Consider the following 18,778-nt stretch of genomic DNA (forward strand, 5'->3'; position numbering starts at 1 on the left):
AGTTTTTGGCCCAGCCATGCCTTCTCACTACATGGCCCCTGAGGGACATATTAGCATGAGGGACAATGGCAAACAGTAGCAGCAGAAAAGGACAATGCTTCATTTTCCCTTCTGGCATGGGGCTGACTCTCCAGGGCGGAGCTCTCTGGCAGAATGGACTGAACTACATGGCTTAGGTCTATATGAGCCTCTCCCTCTCTCTAAAACCAGACTCCAAGTTCAGGACCACTCTGTCCTCCAGCGATGAATGCAGCAGGGTGCCCGACTGAGAAGAGGTGAGAAAGCAAGATAAATGAACTCAAACTCCATGTTGAGAGAGGAGGCAGGAGCGAGGAGCGGGCTCCTTGCATCTGTGTGTGATCCCTGAGCACAGTGGCCACAGCCTCCACTGAAGGTGGCCCCCTGGGTGTCTTGTAATGGAAACCACTCAGAAGAGTCTAACGCCCTCTTTGGGAGGCAAAGCAGGGGGAGAAGGGCAGTTCTTTCTCACCCCTCAGTGTGATATTCTGAGCTTTCTCAGTGGAAGACGCATTTTTAAATTATCAGAAATGGATCAATTATGAAATATGATGGTTCGTGAAACAGCTGTGTACATAATCAAACACAAGTTGACGTTGTTTGACCTCTCATCCTATGTATGAAGCACAAAAGTTGCATAGGAGATGATTTTAACTGGAAGGAAACTGTGAGCCCGTTTCATGGACAGACCCAGAACCCGTCCAGTGGTTCTCCCACTCCCGCTATTTGATCATCCTCTGCCTTTGCTGGGTCTCAGGCCTGCTCACTCCCTTCTTGCCTCCTCCCCAAAATAAAGTGTAATAGAGTCATCTCCCAAGATCTATTCTAGCCCGGTACAGCAGGGAGGGCTGAGCAAGATTTTAAACATTAGTGTCAGCTGGGCGCAGTGGCTCAGGACTTTAATCCCAGCACTTTGGGAGGCTGAAGTGGCCGGATGGATCACCTGAGGCCAGGAGGTCGACAGCCTGGCCAACATGGTGAAACCCCGTCTCTATTAAGAATACAAAAATTAACTGGGCATGGTGGTGCACACCCATAATCCCAGCTACGCTGGAGGCTGAGGCAGGAGAATCGCTTGAACCAGGGAGGCAGAGGTTGCAAGGCCGAGATCATGCCACTGTACTCCAGCCTGGGCCACAGAGCAAGACTGTGTATCAAAAATTAAATACATACATACATAAAAAAACAAAACTTAGTGTCATGAACAATGAGGTCTTATTATTATTATTATTTTTTTTTTTGAGACAGAGTCTCGCTCTGTCCCCCAGGCTGGAGTGCAGTGGCGCGATCTCGGCTCACTGCAAGCTCCGCCTCTCGGGTTCACGCCATTCTCCTGCCTCAGTCTCCTGAGTAGCTGGGACTACAGGCGCCTGGCACCGCGCCCGGCTGATTATTTTGTGTTTTTAGTAGAGGCAGGGTTTCACCGTGTTAGCCAGGATGGTCTCAATCTCCTGACCTCATGATCCGCCCGCCTTGGCCTCCCAAAGTGCTGGGATTACAGGCGTGAGCCACCATGCCCGGCCAGATGAGGTCTTATTCTAAGTGTTGTTCAGTATCTGCCATTTACTGGGCATATACAGAATAGGCAGGAAAGCACAGACAGGACACATCTCTACCTTCAAGGTGAAGCTCCGGGCTGCCACAATAAACCACTCACTGCATCAGCTAAAACCTCTGCACCGTACCTATCTACGTAGAGCATAGGAAGAGAGCCAAGAAATACAAAGCAGAATGCCTAAAATAATGCGACAAATCCAAGTTGAACAATTATAACAGAAAATAATTAATATGAATATGAATAACATGAAGAAGAGTATCAGATTGGGTCAAAATCAGATTTGAGTAATTTTCTACATCCAAGAGATAGCCTGAAATAAATAGGACACAAAAGGCCAAAATAACAAGTTAGAAAAATTTACACAGAACAAACAAAAAAAGAAGACAATATGAATATTTTAACAGTATGAATTTGTCAGACTTTGTTTGTCTTACCATGTGCTTGGCAGCATTCCCAGCACCCCATGCATTACTGTACAAGCTGGAGATTTTATAATGATAAAAAATGGATAATAAATCTCATTAAAATCTTTTTATTCTATTGGCTTTTGTTGTTGTTGAGACGGAGTCTCGCTCTGTCACCCAGGCTGGAGTGCAGTGGTGCAATCTCAGCTCACTGCAACCTCTACCTCCTGGGTTCAAGAGATTCTCCTGCCTCAGCCTCCCAAGTAGCTGGGACTACAGGTGCCCGCCACCATGCCTGGCTAATTTTTGTATTTTTAGTAGAGACAGTGTTTCACTATGTTGGCCAGGCTGGTCTCAAACTCCTGACCTCAGGTGATCTGCCTGCCTCAGCCTCTCAAAGCGCTGGGATTTCAGGTGTGAGCCGCCAGGCCTGGCTTCTATTGGCTTTTATTATAAAACTAACACGTTACTTTGGTAACAAAGCTCAATAACATAGATGAGTGGAAAGTGCAAAAGTGTTTTGTCACCCCAGCCCTAAATCTCCCTCCCTGTTCACATTTGGTGTATCTACTTCGAGAATATTCCCCTACTCCTACATCACATATATAGTACTTTAAAAAAAATGAGAAAAGAATATAAAGAACATTTTCTTCAACCTCTTTTCTTTTGCTTAATATATCCTAGACCTCTTTCTAGGTCAGTTTTACATAGATTTGCCTCATTCCTTTTCACATCCGTAAGCCTTTATTTTGTATTGCTCTATTTTCATGTAAACAGTCCCAGACATGGATTTTTCAAATTGTTTTCATTTCCTTTATACAACTTCAAATAACTGGATGAACATCTGCACATGTTTTTCTGTGTACCTGCCGTTGTGTTGTGTCTGTGATGGGTGAATTTCTAGAGGTGGGATGATGAGTGTCAGGCATGTGTACTTCTCATGTTAAGAGACACCCTGAGAAGGCCAGGTGCAGTGGCTTACACCTGTAATCCTAGCACTTTGGGAGGCCAAGGAGGGTGGATTGTTTGAGCTCAGGAGTTAAGAGATCAGCCTGGGCAACATGACAAATCCGCATCTCTACAAATATATATATTTATTAGCTGGGCATGGTGGCACACACCTGTAGTCCCAGCCACTTGGTGGGGGTAAGACAGGAGGATCACTTGAGCCTGGGAGGTTATTGCGGTGAGCCAAGATTGTGTCACTGCACTCCAGCCTAGTTGCCAAAATGAGACCGTCTCCAAAACAAAACAAAACAAAACAAAAAAGAAAGATACCCTAAATTATCCTTCCAAAAGCCATAGCGGCTGAGGGCAGTGGCTCATGCCTGTAATCCCGGCACTTTGTGAAGCCAAGATGGGTGGATCACCTGAGGTCAGGAGTTCGAGACCAGCCTGGCCAACAGGGCAAAACCCCATCTCTACTTAAAATATAAAAATTAGCCTGGTGTGGTGGTGGGTGCCTGTAATCCCAGCTACTTGGGAGGCTGAGGTGGGAGAATCACCTGAACCTGGCAGGCAGAGGTTGTAGTGAGCCGAGATCATGCCACCATACTCCAGCCTGGGTGACAGAGCGAGACTCGCTCTCAAAAAAAAAAAAAAAAAAGGCAATCTAATCTTATGCTCAACCAAGTGTCTTATGTCTCAACCAAGTGTACGTGTTCTCCTGTCTCTTTTTCGCCCACACAGGATGCCAAACTAATCAATGAAACAGTAGCTGGCCATGGGCTAAATTTGTGTTTTGGGGCTACTAGTGATGTCAAGTGCCTTGTCCCATATTTACTGGCCACAGTACTTCTTTTGTGAAATAATCTGTTCAAAGAACATAAGAAGTAATTGTACATAGAAAATTAGAACCAGGTGCAGTTTGAAAGACCACGGAATTTGCTAGAGTTTTTTAAGTCTCTTCAAAAAAGAATAGGCAGGCCGGGTGCGGTGGCTTGTGCCTGTAATCTCAGCATTTTGAGAGGCTGAGGCAGGCAGATCACCTGAGGTCAGGAGCTCAAGACCAGCCTGACCATCATGGTGAAACCCTGTCTCTACTAAAAATACAAAACTTAGCCAGGCGTGGTGGCGGGCACCTGGAATCCCAGCTACTCAGAAGGCTGAGGCAGGAGGATCTCTTGAACCCAGGTGGCGGAGCTTGCGGTGACTGAGATCGCACCACTGCACTCCAGCCGGGGCCACAGAGAGAGCCTCCGTTGCAAAAAAAAAAAAAAAAAAAGAGAGAGAGAAAAAGAAAAAAAAAAAGAAAAAAATAGACTTATTAATTTGTTAATCATATTATAAGCTTAAATTTTAAAAAATCTAAAGCATCCCATGTGGCAAATGAGGAAATTTGCAAGTTTCTGGTTCCAAGGTGTTACCTGGTAAGTTCTCTTAAGCTTTCAGAAAACAAGCAATTCTCATGTTGTACAAATTGTCCCAGAAATAGAAAAAATACGCTATTGAATACATTCTGTGAAGCAAATATAACACTGATGATAAACTGTGATCACAAAAAAACTATGGCTCAATATCATATATTTCTCTATGATGAATATAGGAATAAAATACTGGAGGATATAAATCTGTAACATTCTGATTCAAAAATATGCAGTGACCAAGTTGGGGGTTTTCATGGAATATATGGGTAATTCAGTATATGGAAATCTATGCTAAGAATGCACCACATTCTTGGGATAAACAAAAAAGGAAAAGAATAATCATCTCATTGGAGTTTGAAAATTCCACACTTAATCCTAATACAAATGTCTAAGTATAGGAATAAAACACACTGCCTTATCATGATGAAAACCAACTGCCAACTGTGAAATACTACAGTCAATATCATAATATAAAATAAGGATCCAAGGAAACCCAATAAGGCATGAAACCAACATAACAAAATACTAAAAACAGAAATAAAAGTCCAGCATTATTCATTCATGAATTATTCATTCAATAACTACTATAGTAATAAACACAAGAGTATTAAAATGAGTAACATTTCTATAAGTAACAAGACAGGTTAGAAAACATTACATTAAAAGACCACTCTTCATAATTGCATCAAAACAATGTACAACATCAAAGAAATACATGTTAGCAACAAATGTAAAGAAACAACAAGTCTTATGTGAAAGAAAATGGAAGCCGTGACTCCCTGGGAGGCCATATGCTATTGCTGGGTGGAGATATAGCAGATCTTTAGCCTTAATGAGGGAGTTATCCTGAGACCCTCTCAACTGCTCATGTTTGAAAATACTACGTCAAATAACTTCCTTTGTAAAGTTTAACTAAAAATGTAAAGTTTAACTAAAAACCTAAGCAGCTCCTCAGGCCCCTGCATGAAGCAGTGTGGCAGGGGGAAGGGGCCAGTCACTGGTTCCATCACTGGTTACAGTAGAGGCAGCAGGCAGGACAAGGTGGCGACATTATCAAATAACTCATCTGGATAACAAAAGTGTTAAGACCCCAAAGCACCATTGGGCACGGTGGCTTACGCCTGTAATCCCAACACTTTGGGAGGCCAACGTGGGCAGATCACTTGAGGCCAGGAGTTTGAGATTAGCCTGGCCAACATGTTGAAACCCTGTCTCTTCTAAAAATACAAAAAATTAGCCAGGTTGGTAGTGCACACCTGTAGTCCCAGCTGCTCGGGAGGCTGAGGCAGGAGAATTACTTGAACTGGGAGATAGTGCCACTGCACTGCAGCCTGGACAACAGAGCAAGAACCCATCTCAAAAAAAAAAAGAAGATGCCAAAGTGCCATGATAAGGGAGTGTTTCTATAAACAGGACAATATATCTTCTCTTAAGGAAACAGCATAGAGTCATCAAAAATAATCATTATAACAACTGCATAGCAAGATAGAAAATACTTGTATATTATATAACATTACATTTTTAAAAAGGCACGTGGCTGGCCACATCGGCTCATGCCTGTAATCCCAGCACTTTGGGAGGCTGAGGCAGATGGATCACCTGAGGTCGGGAGTTTGAGACCAGCCTGGCCAACATGGTGAAACCCCCATCTCTACTACAAATACAAGAATTAGCTGGGCATGGTGGCGCGCACCTATAATTCCAATGACTCGGGAGGCTGAGACAGGACAATCACTTGAACCCAGGAGGTGGAGGTTGCAGTGAGCCGAGATCGCACCGCTGCATTCCAGCCTGGGTGACAGAGTGAGACCGTCTCAAGAATAATAATAATAGGCCGGGCGCGGTGGCTCAAGCCTGTAATCCCAGCACTTTGGGAGGCCAAGACGGGCGGATCACGAGGTCAGGAGATCGAGACCATCCTGGCTAACACTGTGAAACCCCGTCTCTACTAAAAAATACAAAAAACTAGCCGGGCGAGGTGGCGGGCGCCTGTAGTCCCAGCTACTCAGGAGGCTGAGGCAGGAGAATGGCGTAAACCCGGGAGGCGGAGCTTGCAGTGAGCTGAGATCCGGCCACTGCACTCCAGCCCGGGCGACAGAGCAAGACTCCGTCTCAAAAAAAAAAAATAATAATAATAATAATAATAAATAATAAAAACAGGACACACCATTATAAGTATAAAAACCATGCAAGAAATAATATAGATTTGAAAAATTACTGGAAGTAGAGAATAAAATCAGTACTAGTGGAACTAGGGGTAATTTTTGTCAAATTATATTTTTTGTCAAATTATATTGAAAATACATTTAAAGTGATTTTTGAGCAACAAAAGAAGCTGCAATGTGAGAAAGAGTGTCTGAACAAGGTGGACTCTGCCATGTTGCCTGCCTGGGCAAAACCAACCACCATCCTGCCTACGAGCCTTGTCATCAGGCAGGTGTCATTCAGCAGGGACCGGACTGTGCCTCTCTCAGGATTATAGATGATAGGCACTGGACTGAATGATCGTTCACTTGCTCCCAAGTTAACAGTGTTATCAATAACATGGCCCCGATTGTCTTGGTGCCTATCATTGTGTTATTGGATGATTCTCAGAAGACTTTTGTGACTTAATGAAATGGGAAAAGTTCCCTTATACCTCTTGCACGGTATAAAACAGGCTGTGGCTCACTTCTTCGGTGCCCTGCGGCTCAAACCCCTAGGGGCAGCATACGGACGTGCAGGTCGTGAGGAGCATGGGCTCTGACCCCACAGCAGTGCCATCTAGGATTCAGTGTTTGCAGCTCCCGAAGCCCCAGGGAGCTTATCGGAAGGATAAGGCAGAGCTCTGGTCTAATTTCTGTATTCCAGGGTTCTTGCCCTAGTATGCCAGAAAAATTGGATCACACGTGGGCTTGGAGAATGAGTGCAAGGTTTTATTGAATGTAGCTCTCAGCAGATGGATGGGGAGCCAGAAAGGGGATGGAGTGGGAAGGTGGTCTTCCCCTGGAGTTGGGCCACTCAGCGGCCGGGTTCTCCTCCAACTGCCTTTGGCTGAATTCCATGTCATCCAGCTGTGGATGACCTGTCAGCATCTGTTGGTGTGTTCTTCTGCCTGTGTGTTCCTCTTGATGTCCAGCTGCTTGTGTGTATCTGCCTGCTAGGTGGGGACATGGTGAGCCAGAGAGATCTTGGAAAATGCAACATTTGGAAACGAAAACAGAAATGCTTGTCCTCACTTATATCCATGGGCCCAGGCCGGAGGGTAGAACCCTCACCAGGGACCATGCCCTTCTCTACGCAGCACTTCCCCGCCCACTCCCATTTCATTAATGTATAATGTCAACATTTCAAAAGTACTTTACCAATCTACTTTGCCACCAGAAGCCTAAGAGATTTCCAGTTTTATTGCATCCTAGTCAGCCTTGGGCATTCCCATGGTTTGTTCGGTTAAAATCATTAGACAAAAATCATGTGACATTTCTGAGACATTAAGATTTTTGTTGTATTCTAACTTTTTTTTTTTTTCTTATTTTTCCATATTTTAATTAGACAGCCGACTTTCCCGGAGCGCTGTTAAGTCTTTTTGGACTGAGATGACTCAAGAAGAAATGTCCCTAATCTTCGTCCATCTCCAGGCTTGGGAGAAGGTTGTGAAGAAATGTGGCTTCCAAAGGTAATCTACGGAGGTGAGGTCTGGGGGAAGTCCTCAGAACCTGAGTTCCGTGAGGGCAGAGAACGGACTGTTACGCTTATGACCACAGTCCCAGCATCTACAACAGTGTCTGGCACAGACCCGGCACTCAATGAGTATTTGGGTTTTGTTTTGTTTTGTTTTGTTTTGAGACAGAGTCTCTTCTCTGTCACCCAGGTTGGAGTGCAGTGGCACGATCTCAGCTCCTGCAGCCTCTGCCTCCCGGGTTCAGGTGATTCTCCTGCCTCAGCCTTCCGAGTAGCTGGGATTACAGACGCCTGCCACCACGCCCGGCTAATTTTTATATTGTTTGTAGAGATGGAGTTTTGCCATGTTGGCCAGGCTGGTCTTGAACTCATGACCTCAAATGCTCCACCCACCTCGGCCTCCCAATGTGCTGGGATTACAGGCGTGAGCCACCACGCCCGGCCGTCAATGAGTATTTGAATGAAGGAATAAAATCTGATTGTTAATATCCAGATCTGTAGCTACCTTCATAGGATGAAACTACAAATGGGTTCCAACCAAGTTGGCTGAAGCGTTGCTCATGTTGTCTCATGTGCAATTGGAGATATGCAAAAAAGGGGGAAAACGTACACATCTGCATAAAAAATATCTTAGTAAAAAAAATGTAAAACCTTTGGTAAGTGCAGGCACGGTGGCTCATGCCTGTAATCCCAGAATTTTGGGAGGCCGAGGAAGGCGGATCACTTGAGGTCAGGAGTTTAAGACCAGACTGGCCAACATGGTGAAACCTCATCTCTACTAAAAATACAGAAATTAGCTAGGTGTGGTGGAGCATGCCTGTAATCCCAGCTACATGGGGGGCTGAGGCAGGAGAATTGCTTGAACCCGTGAGGCAGAGGTTGCAGTGAGCCAAGATCACACCACTACTGCACACTAGCCTGGGCGACAGAGCAAGACTTCATCCAAAAAAAAAAAAAAAAATCCTTTGGTAATGGTAAGTACATTGTATACTGATAGATGCCCAGACACATGGCTTAGAGGGCAATGGAATCCTAGAAGCAGAATTTGCTGGTTTTCTCCCAATCCAGGAATATTCCTTCCTGGGTCTGCCTTCAGCCTTTCCCAGCCCATGACAATGTCTGAGTCTTGCCTTGAGATCCAAGCTCCTGGGACGTGCCTTTCCATTGCCTTGGCCTGGGCGTTCAGATTCCCACAGAGCTCGGCTGTAGCAATAGACTCACAACAGACTGCTGCCTAACAGGCTGCACTTCACTCTTGCCAAAGTGTCCATAAGGTTCTCTAAAGTGGGTTGCAATGCTCCCGCAATTTATAGCAGCCAAGTGCCTAAAGATAAAATCTTCCTGCGTCATGCAAATGGGTTGCCTGTGCTTTCAGGCACAGGTACAGTCATTCACTTCTCTGTGTCCTTGGCCCAGCTTCCCTCTACTGTTCTCTCTCCCACCTCTGCTGTCAAGATTTCCCCCCAAGGCTCCCGTTAAGTCTGGGAAAGCTCCCAAAAAAGGCATTGACTTTTGAGGCACAGGCACAACCATTTTACTTACCCGTGTCCTTGACTTTGACTACTGGCCGACGCATGCTGCGTGGACCGGAGTTAACGGGGGTCCTTCCTATGTGCTTGTACAATGTTCCCCTCTCCTCCTTTGGTAAAGGGAGAGGGATGATTTTTCGTATCTCGGGGAAAATCTGCCAGTGGTTGAGGCAGACTAGAGGCTTTAGGAGACGGAGTTTCCCTCGTCTCCCAGGCTGGAGTGCGATGGTGCGATCTTGGCTCACTGCAACCTCTGCCTCCCAGGTTCACGCGATTCTCCTGCCTCAGCCTCCCAAGTAGCTGGGATTACAGGTGCCCACCACCACACCTGGATAATTTTTGTGTTTTTAGTAGTGACGGGGTTTCATCACGTTGGTCAGGCTGGTCTTGAACTCCTGACTTCAAGTGATCTGCCCACCTAGGCCTCCCAAGGTGCTGGGATTACAGGCTGAGCCACTGCGCCCGGCCCTAGGTTCTTACCCTAACTCCACCACTAACTCGATTGTAATCAGGGAATGTCCCTCCTTTTTGGAGCCGGTTTGCTCCTCTGTAAATGAGGGACTGGGCTCATTGATGGCACAAATGTGGCAGATTACTGTTTATCTTCTGTGTTGTGCCTAGACGGCGCCCACTAGGTCACAGCAGCACTCTTTCCCAAAGAGCCTAGATGTGGCACCGCGATTCTCCTGTGCTTTAGACACCCTCACTAACGATAGCGGGGAGGTTATGCCTCTTCCATCTGTGTACCAGGCGACCTGGAAGGGCTTCCAGCTCTAACATCTCATAGTTCTAAAACTTAGGTTGGAGAGTGGGCACTGAAATCCTAGGTTTACAGAGATGTTCACTTTAAACCCTGATGAAGTCCTTTCTTTTTTTTTGAGATGGAGTCTCGCTCTGTCACCAAAGCTGGAGTGCAGTGGCCGGATCTCAGCTCACTGCAAGCTCCGCCTCCCGGGTTCACGCCATTCTCCTGCCTCAGCCTCCCGAGTAGCTGGGACCACAGGCACCGGCCACCTCGCCCGGCTAATTTTTTGTATTTTTAGTAGAGACGGGGTTTCACCGTGTTAGCCAGGATGGTCTCGATCTCCTGACCTCGTGATCCGCCCGTCTCGGCCTCCCAAAGTGCTGGGATTACAGGCTTGAGCCACCGCGCCCGGCGCCCGGCCAGTCCTAGAGTGACTTGAAGAGGAGGAAGGATGTCAGAAGGCCCCTCCCGCTTCCCCCAGGAGGGAGGGACCCAGGGCTGGTCCACTTGAGGCTGCTAATGGCCTTGGCTAGGGAGCAGAGGATTCTAAGTCCATTGTCCACAGTTCCGTTCAGGCCTTGGGGTTCCTTGGTCCAAGTACAGTTTGCCCACAGCGTTGCATCCTTTCCCATAGACCTTCTCTCACTATCCATCAAACCCAAGCCAAGTCTGTTGTAGATGCTCCATTAGGAGACAGGCCAGAACCAACCTAAGGAACATACAAGTCAGACCCTGTTATGTGCTGTAGAAAATCACACATACAGTCCATAGTCCAGCAATACCCATGCTGGAAGTCCCAAATTCCATAAGAAAAAGGTTCTTAAGAACAGTGATTCTCAAAGGTCCTGCATAACTCTGAAGTTCCAGATACTGAGCCAAAATGATTCAACAGGAAAACTGAATGGTGATTCTTTTTTTTTTTTTTTTTGAGACGGAGTCTTGCTCTGTCGCCCAGGCTGGAGTGCAGTGGCGGGATCTCAGCTCACTGCAAGCTCCACCTCCCGGGTTCACACCATTCTCCTGCCTCAGCCTCCTGAGTAGCTGGGACTACAGGCGCCCGCCACCACGCCCGGCTAGTTTTTTGTATTTTTTAGTAGAGACGGGGTTTCACCGTGTTAGCCAGGATGGTCTCGATCTCCTGACCTCATGATCCGCCTGTCTCGGCCTCCCAAAGTGCTGGGATTACAGGCTTGAGCCACTGCGCCCGGCCTCTTTTTTAAAATTACAGGAAAAGTTTGAGTGGAGAGAATTTTCCCAGTTGTGCCTTTTTTCCCTTTTCCTCATTTTTCCTTTTTTTTTTTTTTTTTTTTTTTTTGGACGGAGTCTTGCTCTGTCGCCCGGGCTGGAGTGCAGTGGCCAGATCTCAGCTCACTGCAAGCTCCGCCTCCCGGATTTTCGCCATTCTCCTGCCTCAGCCTCCGGAGTAGCTGGGACTACAGGCGCCCGCCACCTCGCCCGGCAAGTTTTTTGTATTTTTTAGTAGAGACGGGGTTTCACAGTGTTAGCCAGGATGGTCTCGATCTCCTGACCTCGTGATCCGCCTGTCTCGGCCTCCCAAAGTGCTGGGATTACAGGCTTGAGCCACCGCACCCGGCCTCCTCATTTTTTCTTAAGATTTACAAGCTTCAGTCACTTGCCCGTTAACAAGTGGCCAGAGTAGATCTCACTATTTCTAAGTATGACCACACTTTTGTTAGAAGTCTACTTTGGGCTGGGCGTGGTGGCTCGTACCTGTAATCCCAAAACTTGGGGAGGCCGAGACGGGGGTGGATCACTTGAGGTCAGGAGTTCGAGACCAGCCTGGCCAACATGGCAAAACCCTGTCTCTACTAAAAATACAAAAATTAGCCCGGCATGGTGGTGCCTCATGCCTGACTACTTGGGAGGCTGAGGCAGGAGAATGACTTGAACTCTGGAGGTGGAGGTTGCAGTGAGCCAAGATCGCGGCGCTGCACTCTAGCCTGGACAATAGAGTGAGACTCCATCTCAAAACAAAAAAAATATACTTTGTTTTCAAAATATTCAACACTGTCCAACTGAATGACAGTGAGCCCTCTCCCGTGGAAGGGGGATATGTGGTTGTCTTCTTGGAGATCCTCAAACTTTTGCTTTGGAAATGTAGACTCTTTTACTAATTTTTAAAAATGATCATACATGCATATGACACAAAAGCTAAGAGGAACAAAAGGGCAAATAGTAAAAAGTAAGTGTCGCTAGGTGTGGTTGCATGTGCCTGTAGTCCCAGCTGCTGGGGAGCATCACTTGAACCCAGGAGTTTGAGGCCAGCCTGGGCAATATAGTGAGACCCCGTCTCAAAAGAAAAAAAAAAAAGAGTCTCCCCTTAAATCCTATTTCCCGATGTCCCAGATTCCCCGCCCAGAAGCAACTACAATTTTCAAGCAAACATGTTTTTAAAAAAAAAAAAAGGAAAGAAGATGAAGGCATCTGCTCTGTATACTTTTGGTACTGTTTTTTAATCAAATTGGTCACAACTTGTTATATATGTATAAATTATAAATGTATGCATGTACATATGTCTTTTTTAGGAAAAGACTTGGTGACAAAAGTCAGTAAAGCTTTTAAGTTACATTTTATTCATAACGTCAGTATCCCCATACATTTATTTTATTAATTTTTTTTTTTTTTTTTGAGAGAGAGTTTCACTGTTGTTGCCCAGGCTGGAGTGCTATGGTGCGATCTCGGCTCAGTGCAACCTCCGCCTCCTAGGATCAAGCGATTCTCCTGCCTCAGCCTCCTAAGTAGCTGGGACTACAGGCACCCACTACCATGCCCGGCTAATTTTTGTATTTTTAGTAGAGATAGGATTTCACCATGTTGGCCAGGCTGGTCTCAAACTCCTGACCTTAGGTGATCCATCCACCTCGGTGTCCCAAAGTGCTGGGATTACAGACGCAAGCCACTGTGCCTGGGCTAGTATCCACATACATTTAGAAGAGAGCTGTTTGTGGATGAATGGGAATAGTAAGCCACCAGCCTGGGCCTGCATAGGGGTAGTTCAAACTGTGCTCCTGCTCAAAACACATGCCACCCCCACCCAGGGCTCCAGGCCAGAGTGGACCTGTCTGTCTGTCTGTCTGTCTGCTGCCCACACTGTAACAGCCCAGTGGGTTCATTTTGCCCTCTGCCCAGATACAGTTGATTTATCAAGACAGGGGAATTGCAATCAAGAGTTTAATTCATGCAGAGCCAGATGAATAGGAGACTGGAGTTTTATTATTACTCAAGTCAGTTTCTCCAAAAATTCGAGGAGTAGGTTTTGTTGTTGTTATTTTTTTATTTTATTTTTTTATTTATTTTTTATTTTTTATTTTTTTTGAGACGAAGTCTCACTCTGTCGCCCAGGCTGGAGTGCAGTGGTGCGATCTGGGCTCACTGCAACCTCCGCTTCCCGGGTTCAAGTAATTCTCCTGCCACAGCTTCCCGAGTAGCTGGGACTACAGGCGCCCACCACCACGACCAGCTAACTTTTCTATTTTTAGTAGAGATGGGGTTTTACCATATTGGCCAGGCTGGTTTTGAACTCCTGACCCTGTGATCCGCTCACCTGGGCCTCCCAAAATGCTGGGATTACAGGCATGAGCCACCATGCCTGGCCAGGACTGTTTTTTCTTAAAGGATAATTTGGCAGGTGTAGGGGTCCAGGGAGTGAGGAGTACTGATTGCTGGGGTTGGAGATGAAATCATAGGAAGTCAAAGTCGCCGTCTTGCACTGAGCCGGTTCCTGGGTAGAGGCCACAAGACCAGATGAGCCAGTTTATCAGTCTGGGTGGCAACAGCTGACCCACTGAGTGCAGGGTCTGAAAAATATCTCAAGCACTCGTGTTAGGTTTTCCAATAGTGATATGATGTCGAGGAGCAACTGGGGAGGTTTAGAATCTTGTGGCCTCTGGTTGAATAACACTTAAATTATAATTTCTAATATTATGGCTAATTTTTTAGTCCTATAAAGGCAGTCTGGTCCCTAGGCAAGAAGGGGGTTTGTTTCGGGAAGGGGCTGTTGTCATCTTTGTTTCACAGTTAAACTATAAACTAAGTTCCTCCCAAAGTTAGTTGAGCCTATGCCCAGAAGGAAGAACAAGAACAGCTTGGAGGTTAGAAGCAAGATGAAGCCGGTTAGGGCAGACCCCTTTCACTGCCATAATTTCCCCACTGTTAGAATTTCTGCAAAGGTGGTTTTGACATTGTACCTCGATTCCCAGGGCTCTGCCTCCTTCACACATTTTAGCACTCAGATTACCTCAATGTCTTTAGCCTCACTGGTGAACCTGTGCCAGAGTTGGAAAATTAACAATTTTATGTCAACTGTCCACAGTGATGAGGCTGATATGCTGTCCTGTGCTCTGTTTGAAGAAGTGATGCGATGTGACAAAGATTCCATGCCAGATGGGTATCTGTCAGAGGAGGAAAAACTGTTTCTCTCATATTTTCCTTTGCACAAATTTGAGCTAGAACAGAACATCAAAGAACTTAACACCCTTGCGGACCAAGTTGACACCACTCACAAGTTGCTGACCAAGACCAGCCTGGTGGCCAGCTCTTCTGGGGCTGTTTCTGGGGTCATGAGCCTCCTGGGTTTGGCCCTAGCACCTGTGACAGCAGGAGGCAGTCTCATGCTCTCAGCAGCTGCGACAGGGTTGGGGGCAGCAGCTGCCATCACCAACATAGTAACAAATGTTTTAGAAAATAGGAGCAATTCAGCAGCAAGAGACAAAGCCAGCCGACTGGGGCCTCTGACGACATCACATGAGGCTTTCGGAGAAATAAATTGGTCTGAAATCGGGGCTGCTGGCTTTTGTGTTGATAAGTGTGTAAAAGCCATCAAGGGCATCAGGGACCTTCGTGCCTACCAGATGGCCAAAGCCAACTCTGGGTTCATGGCTATGGTCAAGAATTTTGTGGTCACAAGACACATCCCTTTCTGGAGGGCTAGAGGGGTGCAGAGAGCCTTTGAGGGCACAACTCTGGCTATGACCAATGGTGCCCGGGTGATGGGTGCTGCTGGGGCTGGCTTCTTACTTTTGAAAGACATGAGCAGCTTCCTGCAGAGCTGGAAGCACCTGGAGGATGGGGCAAGGACGGAGACAGCAGAGGAACTGAGGACACTTGCTAAGAAGCTGGAGCAGGACCTGGACTGGCTCACTGAGCGCCACCGGCACCTGCTACAGAAGGCAAGCCGGACCTCTTCCAGCTGCCGGGGAAGGGCTGTTCGAGGATCCTGTGCGATTAAACCAGAAGGTAGGAAGGCAGCAAGTAACACAGATGTGGTCTTGCTCTTCTAAAAGCTTAGCATGGGGGTGGGGGGGGCGAGGAATGCTAAACAAACGGACACATCAGTGCATAACTACAGCTGTCCTTTCTTCAAAGAGAGGACTTGCCCCCACACCCCTGACATTAACTGGGTGCCCTCAGTTCTTTCCAGGATTGCATTCTCTTCTCTCAAAGCCCTGACCATAAATAACCATAAATTCTTGAAATCCCATATGTGTGTGTTTGTGGGGGTGCTTCCTGTCTGCCTCTCCTGTGGTCTGCAGGCTCCAGCAGGGAAGGATAATTTGGCAGATAGGGGTCCCGGGAGTGAGGAGTGCTGGTTGATCGGATTGGAGATGACATCATAGGAAGTCGAAGTCATCCTCTTGTGCTGAGCCGGTTCCTGGGTAGAGGCCACAAGACCAGATGAGCCAGTTTATCAGTCTGGGTGGTGACGGCTGGGCCATTGTGTCCCTCTTGTCCATACCAGGATTCCAGCACCTAGCAGTGCTTGGCACGTAGGCAGTGTGCCAGAAATACGTGTTGAATGACATGAATGTGGCATTGCGTGATAAAAATGACACTTCCAATGAATTGGGAAAGGATTTTTATTTGAAAGATAGTTTATAGTTCTAGATTTTCCTGTGTAGAGAAATTAAATTCCTAGATATGAGAACCGAAACAAAACTGCTACCAAAAATAAAGGAGAATTTCGAGATTCATGTTTAATAGAACGACGGGTGGCAAGGTCACAAACTGAAACCTGGGAAAGGGGCATGTAAGTCTTTGCCGAAGATGTGAAGGCTCGAACATTCATTCACTCATTGTCCATTCAACAGATTTTCATTAAATGGAGCCTGTGTTGGGCTGAGGATTTATGAGATGGCTCCAAATGTGTCTGCATGTTGGAATTATCTGGAAACTGCAGAAAATACAAGTGGGTGGGTCCCACCCCCGGGGACTGGGCTTTAGTTGGTCTGGTATATGACCTGGACTTTAGACCTTTTTTTTTTTTTTTGAGACGGATTCTTGCTCTGTGGCCCAGGCTGGAGTGCAGTGGCGCAACTTTGGCTCACTGCAAGCTCCGCCTCCTGGGTTCACACCATTCTTCTGCCTCAGTCCCCCGAGTAGCAGGGACTACAGGCGCCCGCCACCACGCCTGGCTAAATGTTTTTGTATTTTTAGTAGAGATGGGGTTTCACCGTGTTAGTCAGGATGGTCTCGATCTCCTGACCTCGTGATCCACCCGCCTCGGCCTCCCAAAGTGCTGGGATTATAGGCGTGAGCCACTATGCCCGGCCGACTTTAGACATTTTTAAAGCTCTCCAGGTAATTCTGTGGTGCAGCCAAGTTTAGGATCCACTCTCCTGGGGCAGGAGGGGTTCTCTTCTTATCCTCTCAAAACCGATAGAGTTTTGCTCTCTGGGAACATATTTGAGCTTCTGAACATCCGGGGCAGATCACTTTCTTGGAAGCTGTGAGACGCAGAGACTCATGTTCTACAGGGTCTCGCTCACCTCTCCCCTGGCCTGTCATGGAGCACCAGCCTAGTCTGGGCCCTGGCGGGGCACCGAGAACACCAAAGAGGACAGTCTCTGCCCCAAGGACACTTGGCCACCAGCCAGCCCCACCAGCACCAGGCCCCGGGAAGACACCAACAGCGAGAAGAGGTAAGTGGGATGCAAGCAAGCCAGGAGCTGTGGGAACCCCTGACAGTGAAGTAACCCCTTCTTGGGTGGGTGGGCCTCGGAGAAGGGAAGGGAGGGCCTAACAGGGAGAGAGGCTGCTGCTACCTTTCCATCCGGCCACCTGCCATGCCACCTGGTGCCTTTGCCAGTCATCTCACAGAGCTCTCTCTCTACTTCCTGCCAGGTGAGCCATTCGTTCATTCATGAAGTTAATCAATGCACAAATCTCAATTGGGCACACCTCTGTGCCAGGCATCATGCCAGGCCTAGCAGTGAATAAGACAGACCAGGGCTAGGTGTGCAAAGTGAAGAATGACCTCGCCCAGCCCTGTAATTTCTGGGAGCTCAAGTGAACCCACTGTGGGATCCCTAAGATGCTGCAGAAGTGAGTAAACTATTTCCTTTCTCTTTTTTACCCTAGTTGGTCACCCTGTCACCACTGAACTTTGATTTAACAAAGGCAAAGTGAAAGTCTTCGATGAAGAATAATGGGGGTAGGGAAGCTTCTAGTGGCAATAATAAAAACCAGCAGCAATGATGATAGAAGACAAACCTGCAATGGTTTGTGGTCACCCTTGCGGACTCCAGAAATGCCTGGGGTGGAAGACACATTTGCAAGAGACCAGCTTTTTCGTGGGTACAGATGGAATTGGAGGCCGAGAAGACCTACATGTTCATGTTAATTAAAACTGGAGCTGGAACACATTCCAAACTCACGTATTTTCCAAATTGTATGTAACTACATAGTACCTTTATAATGAAAATGAAAACATTTTTAAACTATCACCTGCCACTCCTCCCCCTCTTCCCTCCTGTCACCTGTCATGACTGCAGTCAACACCTTTGCGTGGAGACTGTTGCTCAAGCTAAGATCCATTCTCCATTCCCAGGGTTCTGCAACGACAAGTTAGTGATTTGAGAAAAGCTGTTACTGGGAGAAAATCATCCCTTTACTATAGCATAATTTATAATCATGAAAAATGTGAAGCCATTAGAATGTTCCAATGCTAGGGAACTGGTTCCATACAAAATACTCATCCACTTGAGAAAACACGAGGTAGCTGTCAGAAATGATGCTCCCCCGATGACTGGGTTCACGAGGAAACTGCTGCTTGTGTTATTAGGTGGAAAAGAGCAGGGACTTCCTTACCTTCTACCTGAGGAAAGCACAGCGCTCAGACCGGGGCGCGGAAAACACACCCTTCCGAGGAGCACAGCAAGGCCACGGTGTGGCTGTTCAGGGTAAACTTGGTGATGTGTCCCCTCTTCTTTCTGCCTTTCTGTGTTTTTCAAGTTTTCAGTTACACACATTACTGTTTTATAAAATAGAAGGAATATAGATAATAAATATTTACTGCAAATCTAAAATAAAATGTTTAAAAACAGGACAAACTCGGCCAGGTGCGGTGGCTCACGTCTGTAATCTCAGCACTTTGGGAGGCCGAGGTGGGCAGATCACGAGATCAGGCGTTCGAGACCAGCCTGACCAACACGGTGAAACCCCATCTCTTTTAAAAATACAAAAAATTATCTGGGTGTGGT

The 18,778-nt window shown here is 46.8% G+C and overlaps 1 protein-coding gene across 8 annotated transcripts in view; it reads left to right on the forward strand.

Annotated features, from left to right (window-relative positions):
• APOL5 (apolipoprotein L5) overlaps positions 1–18,616 on the forward strand; it is a 34,417-nt gene extending 15,801 nt beyond the window's left edge. For 5 of the 8 annotated variants that reach the window (XM_026449674.1, XM_026449676.1, XM_026449675.1 and 2 more), the window contains 4 exons: positions 7,878–8,001; positions 14,614–15,536; positions 17,054–17,218; positions 17,658–18,616. In XM_026449674.1, the coding sequence (XP_026305459.1) occupies positions 7,878–8,001; positions 14,614–15,536; positions 17,054–17,218; positions 17,658–17,686 (1,241 nt within the window). In that variant the 3' untranslated portion in view covers positions 17,687–18,616. Of the gene's footprint in view, positions 1–7,877; positions 8,002–14,613; positions 15,537–16,387; positions 16,577–17,053; positions 17,219–17,657 lie in introns of those variants that run through there. The other 3 variants (XM_026449681.1, XM_026449679.1, XM_026449680.1) reach the window with 3 other exon arrangements.
• The last annotated feature ends 162 nt before the right edge of the window (positions 18,617–18,778 follow it).

The sequence above is a fragment of the Piliocolobus tephrosceles genome, chromosome 19 (genome assembly GCF_002776525.5).
Source record: "Piliocolobus tephrosceles isolate RC106 chromosome 19, ASM277652v3, whole genome shotgun sequence".
Lineage (NCBI taxonomy): Eukaryota > Metazoa > Chordata > Mammalia > Primates > Cercopithecidae > Piliocolobus > Piliocolobus tephrosceles.